General features: G+C 40.3%; 1 protein-coding gene across 2 annotated transcripts in view; it reads right to left on the bottom strand.

Moving 5' to 3' along the window:
• furina (furin (paired basic amino acid cleaving enzyme) a) overlaps positions 1 to 13,400 on the bottom strand; it is a 94,434-nt gene that overhangs the window by 48,155 nt on the left and 32,879 nt on the right. For both annotated transcript variants that reach the window (XM_080030629.1, XM_080030628.1), the window contains exon 3: positions 2,265 to 2,363. In XM_080030629.1, the coding sequence (XP_079886755.1) occupies positions 2,265 to 2,363 (99 nt within the window). The remainder of the gene's footprint in view (positions 1 to 2,264; positions 2,364 to 13,400) is intronic.

Raw genomic sequence — 13,400 nt, 5'->3', positions numbered from 1 at the left:
GGGCACAGCGTGAAACATTTTACTCACAACAGGAGACGGAGAAAAATACAACAACACCAGACTGAACTCAGACCAGGGGTGGAAAACAGAGAAGCAAAAGGCCGACTCAGCTGAAGAGTAAAAAGGTGCCTGAGATCAGTATTGGAGTCAATTGATTTGCTATATAAAGCCAGAGACATTTCAGACTCATTGTTCATTGTAACCCATTGTGCTCTCTGGGTATGCGGTCTGTCACAACGCACCCTACTGCACTCTGTTGAAAAACCTTTTTTCTGTACTACTCCTGGAGCACAGCACAGCCAGCCAGTGAACCATGGACAACTCAAACAAATACTGTTGCAGCAGGCAGTTCCTATTATTATTTGTTTTACTAAGACATAAAGTATCCGTGAGTGATGCAACAAAAGCCGCTCTAAGTTTTTTGTTTTTAAAGATGGATTGTTTTGTTCTTGTTTTTCATAATTTAACAGGTGCACAGCTGGTGTGAAGCGAAATTTACAAGTGAACTGTTGATATTTTAAAGTGGATGAGGAGAGGCTGTCTGAAGTTAGTCCCAAACCCTCCCGTCATCAACACATTAATAAACTAACATGGAGATTTTAGAAAACAATCAGCCATATGCTATATTATAAGAAGCCATTGAAGTAACGCTGCAATTTGGAAACACTGTCGCTTTTTATCACATATTTCATGCTGATGATACAAAGTTTGTCTTGAATAATTGAAGGTTCGAAAGGAATCGATTGGTTAGTGAGGTAGACTTGATTACCCACTAATCGCAGGGTTGGTAGTTTGATTCCTATGCACCTCGTACATCATACTGTGTGTGGGAACGGGAGGCGTATTGGTAAGGAAGTATAGAAATGCAAACGATTTAAAAAACAATGTGTTGCAACCAAATTATTCCTAATATAGTTTCAAGAACAAAAAAAATAATGCTTTACAAGCTGTATTTTGTTGTCATCTCAACTGTTAAGTATGACTCATCCAGCATTTCAAACTACCCATTTTTTTTGTTAAAGTTTTTATATTGCTTTATTCAGTCAATCTTTTTATTAGACTGATTCAAAAGGTTGGAGACATTTCTGATAGTAGATTCTTACAAAAATATTCAATTTCTCGGCTGCACACTCCCTTTTATTCCCACAGCTAGGAACGTTAATTTCACACTCTTTCCTTTGTCCTTCCCAGAGGGCTAGGAGGACACAGACTCATTTTCATAATAACTTCAAACTCTCTTGCAAAACAGAGTGAAAAATACAGAATTGTGAAATTTTAATTTAGATCAGTCAAGGATGAGGAACTAGTTTTTTGCAGAGATCCACAGAGGAGCGTAGGTATCTGGGGAGAAGACGCTCACCTTGGAGCACTCGGGGGGAATAGAAAAACAGGCCATTAAAAAAATGGAGCTGAAAAAAAGAAATCAGGGCTAAGGGTTTGGTTCTTTCGGGAATGTTGGCTGACTGTTTTCCTCTTTGCAAAAAACATCTTTATAAGATTGTAAATGATGAACTAATCTTATATAGTTTTGATATTTTATCATGCGAAAAACATGTCTGAACAGTATAGGGAAATTCATTAATGTCATTAAGAATTAGAATTAAGAATAAGACGTTAAGGTATAGTTAATTAAAGGACTATTACCACTAGGAGTACAAAAACAAGTCCTTTTGCAGAAACAATTTTCTTCAAATGAAAGTTTGTCAGAACATTATCTCCCTGGAAGATTGCCTGTCTTATGTATCCGTCTATCTCTAAGCCTTTAGTTAAGGTAGAAAACACTGTGAGGTCAGCTGCTGTATAGATAAAGATTATTCTCCTTAGACTATAAGGTTGTTATTGTTCAATGTGTTCAGCTCAGACCCAAAACATTGATACGCTTGGCGCCCAAGCCCAGAACCTTTACAGATTGCACTAGGTTAAATACAGGCAATACAAACAATCCTGTTCTCCTCGCAAACAAAAAAAAATATTGCTTTATAACTCATCCCAGTCTCCTGAAATCTCCTTCCACTTGAGCTGACTTATGACCCCTGAAGAATTTCCCCCAGACTGATCCCAGATGTGCTGTGTGTGTGTTTACTGGGTCGAGGGCTGAATAAATACAAACACCACTCACAGAATGCCTGATTCAGTTCCATTTCCCTTCCAGAATGGTAAAGAAAAGAGCTCTGACGATGTTACCCGTAGATACACTTTAGTGAGACTTTACAAATACACAACACACCACATCCACATGAGCACCCAGTCTTTGCATTTCTTACCTGGGGATCTTTTAGTAGACGAACGTGTGTCCCCCTGTGATCCGTCAGCGATCTCTTCACCACGTTACGATGTCGGAAGTGATAATAATCACCAAATACCTAAAAAAGACACAAGAGACAAAAAAAGATAAGATCAGTTATCATATAAAGACAGTCAAATCTCTCCCTCAGTGTAATCTGATAATGGCACCGTGTTAAAATAGCTTCGATGAAGTATGAAATTACTACAAAAGTTAAAGCGAGCCTTGTGTAAAACCCCTTGAGTTTTGAATTGACTTTTCTCTGTATAGAAACCTCCTACTCAGGTGATTTGAGTGTAATAAAGCCCTCCCCGTCATCGTGACTCCAAATCATAATTCTCTGCATTTTTGCGGTGCCAAGTGAGGATAATGGGCCGCATTAGCCAGTGAATTAGAGAAGGCAATTTCCATTTTCATTCCCAATAACCCCCTCCAGCTGCTGGTACCATCACATGGACTGACTTGAGTCAAACCCGATACACGAACCATAATTCCTCTGGGTATGGTAATTATTATTAAGATGTGAGACACATTACTTCAAATTATATGTTATGTCCGTGCAAAAAAAAAGGTTCACAGCTTAACAGTGTGTGTGTGTGTGTGTGTGTGTGTGTGTGTGTGTGTGTGTGTGTGTGTGTGTGTGTGTGTGTGTGTGTGTGTGTGTGTGTGTATAATGGATAGTTGGACATGATCCCAAAGGTACATTTTTACATTAAATACTGTGTTTACCAGCCAACCAAGAACCAATCAAACTTATATGAAAGTATCCAGGGGATGTTTACAGCCCCATTTGCTCTGAATTATTTATTAATAATTTCACTAAAGAGACATTGGGGAAATGCAGTTGGAGAGCCATAAAACAAATAAAGGTGTGGTGTAAAAAAACGTATTTCTTGTCAACAGTCTCGCATTGGTTGGCCTGGAGCAGCTAAGATACCGCATAGCGTAGGACAACTTTCCTTCACTCTAAAAGAGTCACGGTTCAACCTCCTCTGCTCCCATTTAATCACAGTAAACAGGCCGATTGCATCCGGGCTGACACAGAACACCTCCCGCACACACACCCGGCGGACAATAGAAAAGGGAGGCAATAACCAAGAAGGAAGACGCACTTTACACTGTGATATTCAGCTCAGAGGTGAAACCACCACCATGACCACAAGTCTGTGTCAGTGTGTGTGTGTGTGTGTGTGTGTGTGTGTGTGTGTGTGTGTGTGTGTGTGTGTGTGTGTGTGTGTGTGTGTGTGTGTGTGTGTGTGTGTGTGTGTGTGTGTGTGTGTGTGTGTGTGTGTGTGTGTGTGTGTGTGTGTGTGTGTGTGTGTGTGTGTGTGTGAAATGCAGGGTATAAAGAGGATAAAGCGCATTAGGTGATCCGACGGTCCCTCCTCTACAGAATAGAAGAATAAGAGCAGGCTGTGGCTCCATTGTGTCGGCCCAGATAAGAGCCCGGGAGGTGGGGCTCTGATCAAAGAACTGGGTGGAGAGTGGCAAGATCCATTACCCTAATCGAAATAACATTACACCAATGAATAGATATCCTTACACACAAAAGCAGTGATGGTCTATTCATCCAGTCAGGTAACGTTTTTTCGACGATAACATATCGCAGTATGAAGAAAAAAACAAGCTATAGGCGACTCGTCTTGTATTTCTGGGTCCATTTAAATTGTCTAAGTTATTCTTCGTCTACATGATATCTCACAGTAAAACACAATGTCAGGTAAGGATATTTCCAGGGCAGCAACAACAAAGCAGTTGGATAGATTGTTTTAATAGAAAATAAACATTAACCTCAAATAGTTATTACTTCTTTCAAATTTCATCATACTGTGAGAAATTACTTTATGCAAATTCACTGATAAAATCTGCAGTTGGCTCCTATTGAGGTCTGTCCCGATATGTCTTGCAACAAATTGTCACACCACATGCTGGGTTTCAACAGTGCCACAGTTTTTGTCTCTTTGCAACTGATAAATGATTTATGATAGTCGCTGAAAACCCAAACATCTGGCCGTTTCTTAGAAGTAATGTAGGAAATCCTTATCTTCTTGGGAACTTTGGGTTAACCCAAGTATAAATCAGGTAGAACGTGTCAAACAGTACACGGTTACTTCCCGAAACTTCAAGGCCAATTAATTCCCACATGTGTACACCTTCTTTGAGAAAATAAGACTTTAGAATCTCTAGGAAACGTGTGCATGGACTCTTGCTCCAATAACCACATTCACCCCTAGAAGCAACATCGGACTGGACACAGATTTGTTCCAAGACAAAGATTTAAATAAAAAGCAAGAAAAAAAACACACAGGGATTAAATAAATCCCACATTAAAACCAGCTCAACCGTTTCAAAGATATGCGTGCACACACATTCTCACCTCACTCAATAAAATGAGGTCTATTCCACTTGTGCTAAATGTCTACCCTGGAGTTTAATCTTCACCTGGCAATCAGCAACAACCCTTAAGACCTCCTGTTTTTTCTAACCATTTAATCTCAGGACAACAGTGTTTCCTCAAGGAGAACGGGTTATCTGCTTTCCACATGGGAAGAAAAAGGGAACTTTCAAACAAAGGCGTTTAGATGGAAAAATGATGTGGAAACAGACGGATCAGGACTTGTTGAGAGTGACCATTACTGATGCGATAAGCCGGGCACTGATAGACTGGAACAGGCTCAACCGGTGCTCTACCGAGTGGCCCATTACTAAAGTGAGCCATTAATCCATCAACTTCATTAAAATGCACTGCAACCGACAGTGGAAAATGACTTTCTCGTGCTGGTTTGCTTTTTCGCATGTTTGCTCCGTCCCCGCTGGCCAAATTTACCTTGTGGGAAAAAGCACTTATCGAGTAAAAAGGTCTGGTGTCTCATCTCATGTGTGACTGTTGACGCAATTATGTTTTACAAAGAGCCAAACAATGTCTGCAGACAAATGGGGAAGGAGGTTTTTCGGGGGCTGCAATGAAATGATATGAAACTGTTTTCCATACGGAGCCGAGACTGTCAAGAACAATGCCTGTGGATTTTTTGGTAATTCCACTTGAGAGGAGCCCCCCATCATCGCAGTTAAACTACAGACACATCAATCATGACCCATTTCTTTGAGGTTTTTGACGCTTAACTGCATTTGATTTAAGGAGCATCGGGATGTGGGGGAGCATTACCATATTTGGTTATGCATCAGCATGTTGAGATAAATTGGGAAAATGAGACTCAAGCGATACACCCTCATAAAATAGTTTAGTAACTTGTTTATAAATGAGGCTGGAATCTAATTAGTCAGAGTGTTGAAATGGGTTGGACAGGGGCGCAGACAGCCACAGTGGCAGCTGGACATAACCGACAGCTTCTTTGAAAGCAGGGCAGAGCAGGCCAAGCTGCCACCACCACACACCTGAAAATGGCTTTTCACAGCTGGTCTTCCTCTATGCCAAACTACACTCAGTCATTACATGTTCTCTCCTCATTGTTCCCCCACCTTCATTATTTATCCCACAGCAGTAATTCTGTCTTTCTTTGCTCGTTAACCTCTGGTTGGCATTAAGTAGTAGATATGTATTTTCTTGATACAACATAAGCTAATTTGATAGTTGTAGTATCATTTGCACTGCAGAGATGTACGCAGCTGAAGATGAAGTATTAGATACATGCTCATTGTATCGAGATGCAAGTCATTTTTGGAATAAACTGTTATTTTAATAAAGCCTTATAAGGAAAACTCAGGCTTCCTTATTTATCAACACACTGTCCATTCTCAACAGGCTGCAGGCCACATTCCTCTACTGTGTTTATACAGTTAGATGCAGATTATGATTCTTGGCACAGTCCACCGTTTACCTTGATTGTTCTGAAGAAGTTAGATGAGCCCCTTTAATGGTGTTGACAAAAACAAGTGGATTAAATAGGATGGTGAAATATGGGCCATTTGAGTAAGGCAGAAAGCTGGGTAATCCTATTTTCTTTAGTATAAGGGGGGGACATCATGATTAAAGTGACCATCATTCAGCCTGAAGGCCTCAGTTCAAGATGCATTCAAGTTCATAGAGTTGTAATGCTTGAGACGGGTCTTTTTGATGGTCTCGCTCTCGACTCAAAATCTATCACATATTTATTCTGTCTTGTCTTGATTTGGGGGGCTATCGCTTAAAGCTCTACTTTGTAACTTTGCTTTTTAGACAGAATTTTATGAAATAATATGAAAAATGGAAAATCTTACACAATTCAGCTGTAATGGATGCATACAGTAAGTCACATTAAAAAATGCCTTAGTCTTGGTCCTGCATTTGTCTTAACCCCTTTTAGTCTCGTCTCAATACACTCTGGTCTTGATCATGACTTGATCTTGGTTTAGTTGGTTTTGACTGCAATGACAATGCACAAAAGCTGCAATTTCCTCTTCTTGTACCCTGTGATTATCACCTCTCTATCATTAGACAACCAGTAGACATTCCCAAGGCAATAAGACTGCTGAACGCTTGACCTCAGTACACTTTAGTTCTGTTTGCATCTGTTCATATACTGTGTATGTATATCTCAGTCTGAACCCTTATTCCATCTTGTAGATCTGCAAATACAAACTCCTGCTTACACCAAAATGCCTTGTGCCACCTGTCCTGCTTCTTACCGGATGGTTAGCTTTCCCAATTCTGCAACCGTCCATGCGCACAGTCCAAATTTGCTGCAATATCGTGGCACACAATGAAACAACCCTCTCCCTCAGGTCAATACTATGGAGTTGCACTGTTCGTGTACCTACCTTTTATGTTTGAGCAACCACTTCTTTCACCTGTGCATTCTCTTTGCACGCAACCTTGCTCTTGTCTCGCATTTAGAAAAAATACTAAAATATTGACAAAATTCTTTACTTTTTCATGAATAGAGATACTCAGGAAACACTTGTAAACACACTTTTCACTGTGTTGTCTTTCCCACTGAAGGCATGTAATGACCCGTAACTTAAGGTGAGGCACAGGTACTGCTTTTTGTTTCCACTCTTCCTGCCTTAGCTTTGTGGGCAGCTTCCTGAGCCTACATGTACATTTGGACAGTGCTCAGGAAGTGATGTTAAATTCATGTTGCAGGTACTCTCATGGGACACCTTGTGTTATACTGAAAACACCAAAATGAATTACACAGGACTTCAGTATAGAAGCGACATTCTGATTCAGGATGGCTGACATGTTTAATGCTGCATTCTTATGCATTTGTCCATGTAAGGAAATGTTGTGCCCAGTGTTGAGAAGTATTTAGTTTACTTGCATTTCCCAGTAACATTTAGGTATGGGTAAGTAATTATTTAAATAAATAATTATGTAACAGCTGCAGAAGTGGCTTTTTTAACACTAAGGAACAAAGAAGCACAGATATTGAAAATCAATAGCAGCATTATTTCCATTGTTGTCTGTCCCAGAGCCGAACTGCACTCTCCTACCAAACCCCTGCATAAAGAAGACTATGGTTGCGTTCCGAATCGCATACTCTTTCTTTTTTCTATTCTACATACTACATCCGACGATAAAAAGAATCTAGTTAGGATGCAGTAGACATACTATTGGGACATACTTTTCTCTCTTATTTCATCATAACATTGCGCCTTGATCTTGCCTCTTGCTTTTATATCCGTCGCATCCCCGTTTGTTTTCATAACATGGACCTATAGGCTTCGTCGATGTTACGTCACTTCACGTGCGCACTGGATTGTGGGTCAGAATCGCCCAAATAGGATGCACTTTTCAACACTAACAATCTTGGCCGCATGAAGTAGACCATCCGGGTATTCTAACCATCCTAAATCTGGCCACAAGAATCGGGACATCCTAAATCTTTTTTCTACATACTATATAGTAGAAAGTATGCGATTCGGAACGCAACCTATGTTTTTCCTTAACAGGCGTCTCTATACAGTGTCACCATTTCTACTGAGTATATTTGAAAATGTTCCGGTTAGTAAAACACAGTAGAACCTACATGTTCTCACACACATTCAAGTTAATGGCAGCTCCAGGTAACGGGTCATTAAGGTCCTGAAGTGGAAAGTGGCTAACAGAGCGAGCGGGGGTGGTGTGTATAGATGATGGAGTGTGTGTGCTGTGATGTGATATAGGTGATGCACAGTTCTCCAGTGCTGCTGCATTATCAGTCATATTTAAGGAAACCTGGACAGCCTATGCTTCCTGTTAACGGTCAGTAAAAGATTGCCGGTAGAATTTATGGGAAATATTTTGGCAACTCTGGCTGAGCTTTCATGTTGACAGACATGATACTCCGATATGATGTAACCATGATGTCCATGACATTTACTACTTATTAACTTGTAGGTACACAGTAATTGTCAATATTGTACAAAGACCAAGATTTAAAAAATAAATAAAATACAGTCCAAATAAATACTGATTCTTGCTTCATTAATCTATGGCAGACCTCTAAGATTACAATGCATTAGCAATAAAAAGGAGAAAGATAACCCTATGCTAATTGCAAATAAATAGAATCAATCATTAGCTTATTACAAGCTTCGATTCAGCATTAGTACAAGAACCTGTCCACTGCAGCATAGCACACCTCGGCTTTATGGACTGGGTGAGCGTGTAAAAGTTTACAGTGTCATGGCAGAGCTGCTGCAGGGCTGTTAGCTCACGGGTCGATTAGAGGCTGTCCTCAGATGACTAACTCTTCACAGCAAGGACGTTATGGTGCTGTGAGGGTAAAGTCACATAAGTAAAAGACAGCAAGCACACACATATAGTTTAGTAGGCCTTAAAACACTACAGCTCATGTTGTACAGTCCATCATAAATCAATTCCAGGAAAGTCAATACATCTGAGAAATCGCCACGCAATGAGCCTGCTCGGTGGTTTCCCACTGTTACATAAAGACAACATGGCCGCCGGTGGCCTGATTAGCTGAGTCATAAATATTTGGTCATGTTTATTGATTTCTCCCCTTTAGCCATTTGGTGTCAATTCTTTGTTTTTTTTTCCACATCGGTCTTTGACAAAATAAAAAAAAATATTGATGTGGTAAAGGGAGAGAAGTGACCCTCTGGCCTATGGTTGAGCACTCACTCCCCCATCAGAGCAGAACTGACAGACTGTGTTAGAAGTGAACTTTAGCCTTTGGCTGCAGTCAGATGTCATTTCCAACAATTGGTCGATCCTGAGCCGAGCTACAATCAGCAGGTGCTGCAGTGAAAGAGGTTCCTGACCGAGTCGGCCTGACCTCAGTCTGAGAGAGGGGAGTTTTTTTTCTTTCTGAAAATAACCTCTGAGAGGAGAGACGTGCCACATCAGACCAAAGGCAACTGAGACTGGTGCCAACTCTTCAACATTTGGAAATAAAAATCAGTTCAAAAGCCTCACTCTATTGTTTGTTAAAGCTGAATCACCTTCAATATTTGTTTCAAAACGACAAAGACCTAAAAGGTTCCAACAGCCTTGATTGTTGCAAAACTCACATCTGCACTAATGCATTTGAATGGTTTCTATGAGCAGTGACTTTAAATCATTCCAAATATCGTTTACATTTCTTCAGACAAAGAGACAGGCAATCGATCGCTTGCTTCTTTCAGTATAGTTGACACCATATCCATTCAACAAGGAAGAATCGATTCCTCAGCCATCAGATGCAATTTGGTTGAAGTCCAATGAGACAGGTGACTTTGTATAAAGGGTGGCTAGGTTGTTACTGTAACTGATGTGGCTCTCAAAGAATTAGACTGCCGCTCATGATACACATCATACCTCCTTTGAAAAGGAAAGAGCAAATCAAGTTAACCGCGCACACAATATGAGTTGAAGGCTTTTCCCCTGGCGCTTTGGGGTTCATGAAAGTTTGAAAGCTGCCGAAGGTTTTGATGTACACCAGGCGACAGTCTTCACTAGAAAACAGGAAAGGTAAAGTCCAGTGCAAGCTATCAAAAATACAGCATATCTATGTTTGTGCTACAACTTGCCTTTCTGTGTGTTTCATTGTATTTATTTAATTCCAGCAGCAGTTGTGTATACTGCAACATTGTTCATTCCTCTCCAACTAACATGTTCTTTTCATTCATTATTTAAACCGTTTAATTTATTTTTCTGTTATCGCCTCCCAGGTCGCCACAGAAACGCTGCACACTTTGAAAATTCCTGCACAGATCACACACACACAATAGGCCTTGTAACAGCCTGATTATAATTACAGTAACTATGTGACACTGAACAAATGTTCTTCTTCTAGTTGGACTTGTTAAAACATGCAAGTTGCCTTTAGTTTACCTCGTGCATTATCTAACATATCTTTGAAATTTAAGTCTATTTTTTTTCTTGAGTTAAAAAAAAATGAGATTACTAATGTATACATTGTGAACAAATATCCTCAAATAAAAAAAATTTAATTAAATGAAAAAAATATATATGTTCAACTTCACCCCAAAGTATTATCACGTCTCACTCTTCGACGACTACAAAGAGCTTTGACTCAAGGAAGCCCCATGCCCTACTTTACAAGCAATTCCTGCGTCTCAAAGAGTTAAGAGCAGCAGAGAAAATCGATCTTCTAATTTATCATTCTAAAAAGTGAGAGAGAGAAACTGAATTCTTAACTTGTGAACTTTCAGAGACAATCCATCATACATTTGGGTAACATGAAAAATAACTGCTCCAACAGATTGCCGTTTGATCAGTGTCACAGACCTCCGATCACATTTGTAAATCAGAGCCAGAACCGAACAACTTTTTATGATCAATGCGCTGGAAAATCAAAAGGTCGCTAATAGCAACACGAAGAGTCATATTACCGTTTCAGAGAAAATCTTTTCAAACACACCGTGGACATGCAGATGCCTCGATGAGCATCTCCTCATTAATGGAGAATTTTGACTGCATCCAGGGCCGCCCATAAGGGGTAGAAAGTGTGAAAGCTTTCTAGGGCCCAGCCACTTGGGGGGCCCATGGTCTTTGGAAGCAAAGAACCTACCTAGATAACCTTTATTTTTAGATTTTTAGATATGTATGTCCATATCTATTCAGAGTTGGGTATGTACACAGAGCCGCGGCTCCGCTTAGGGCCATTTAAAAAGCAGAAATGTTCTAAATGTTTCAGATTGAGCACACAATGGAGTGATACTGTTTCAAACATAATCCTATAAACCCTTTGTGTGCCAAATGGTGACAAGATTGGGTTTTGATATTAAACAGTTTTGTCTGGATTATATTTCCTGAGTCGTTCCACATGTACCTGCTACTTGTGTCTGGGTGTGATTGGGAAAAGTATTTGGACCCCATGAAAAAACAGGTTGGGTACCTTTTGTAGTTCTTCTACATTCTTATAAACAGGACAGGCTAGTTACTCTGTCATTGTGCCGAGTCTACAAACAGGTTTAAATTATCTCTCTCCATAAAGTACATTTTTGTGATAAAGAATTTCCCTTTGGGGACTATAACTTCTAAAGGCTTTGACATAAGTCTTCAGGTTGACACGGCCAGCCAGGTCTGACCAGTTTTTCAGAAACCTAACCAATCGACCAACCGGCCAGCCGGGTCCTACCACAATGAAGCTGACGAGCAGCATCATCCTGTTTTAATTATTGTAACCACCAAGATCCTGCTTTCTGTATTGTTTATACAAATTAATAATAAACATAGATCTAAAAAGGCACAAAGAAGTTGGAAATAACTGAAGGGACAGATTTGAGTTCAAAGACTAAGAACTTCTTTTGTAATGATTTCAGTGCTTTTGCAGTGATGAGAGCAGAATGAACTAAGCCTAAATGTTGCAACCAAACATAGGCCAACTTTATAGTTTTGAGGGTAGGTTGGTTTGGTTATTCATGTAGAGAACCGCCTTTTTTCTTTTGTGTGTGAAGAATTTGTTGTTGATGTTGTTTTTTAAGTGTTATTTATTTCAACAATACCACCAAAATATTTCAAATGATTTAATGTCATGTGCAGAAATACAAAAAAGTGCAATTTTTGGTGCAGTCAGAAACTAGTAGCATAGAAAACGTGCAAATTGTGAACAAACTGTTTGCTTTAGCGAATCCTAAAGAAGATCAATGTCTCTGTGTGAACTGATTATTCTGTAGAGATCTGCTGATCTGTTAAATAATTGTGTGAGTGTAAGAGAATCAAAATAAATTGGTCTGATGGGCTAAGTCAGAAATGTGCTATTATTTAAAAAAATTATGAGCCCTTGCTCCCCCAACTGTCTCTGCAAGTCCCTGGTTGATAAGATAGTTAGTCTCTCTACAAATACATGTATGTGTTTATTGAGGGATGAGCGCACTCGCACTCATTGTTGAGTAATGGGTAAGGGTGGCCCATTGACTGGAGGTTTTCAGAGGCCCAGCCATTTGTGTGGGCAGGTCTGACTGCATCCATTGCTAGTTATCCGGAGTGTGTGTGTGTGTGTGTGTGTGTGTGTGTGTGTGTGTGTGTGTGTGTGTGTTTTGTTTTGTTTGAAAAAGGAGCGAAAACTAAAGTGAAATGGGGGAGATTGAAGAGGGACTCGGATGGAAGGCAGGTGTTCATCATGAGGGAGGCAGCTCTATCCCTGGGAGTACAAACTCGATGATTTCTTTCAACACCATGAGGGAAAACTAATTCCACTCTGAGCTTTTGGATCCGTATTAAAGGGACCGATCCTGCAATTGAGAATTACAGCACTATCATACCATCCCGCCTCCCTCCAATGCCCCACCCCCTCATTCCCATCCCCGGTGTTTTATTTTTTTTGTTGAAGAAACTTTATTTACACAAGCAGACTTACAACCTACTGCCTCCGCGCACGCACGTGAGTTATATTGTAGCGGAGGAAACTGGTGGTTGTACCGGTACCGCGCTGATCTGCTTGTATCACTGGTTTCACTTCAGAGGTGTCGGCCAGAACACCACTTATGGCCAAAGGCGTCAGATTATAAGCATGAGACTAAGAGAGGAGGAGTAGGGTTTTATCCGCTCTTTATTTTCCTTCTTTCACAGGCACAGCCGCATATAGATCGCGGGAAAAGAACAAAGGCTTAAACTCCGCTCGTGAGGAGATTGTTAGAACAGCGATCGGGATTGCGTGTACATACTCACACACGGGTGATTCACATTTAAACTCAGATAAACACGTTTCCATGTGGAATGATCGCT

This window comes from Ammodytes marinus (genome assembly GCF_949987685.1).
Source record: "Ammodytes marinus genome assembly, chromosome: 1".
Classification (NCBI taxonomy): Eukaryota; Metazoa; Chordata; class Actinopteri; order Uranoscopiformes; family Ammodytidae; genus Ammodytes; species Ammodytes marinus.
This window is presented reverse-complemented; position numbering and strand designations above follow the sequence as displayed.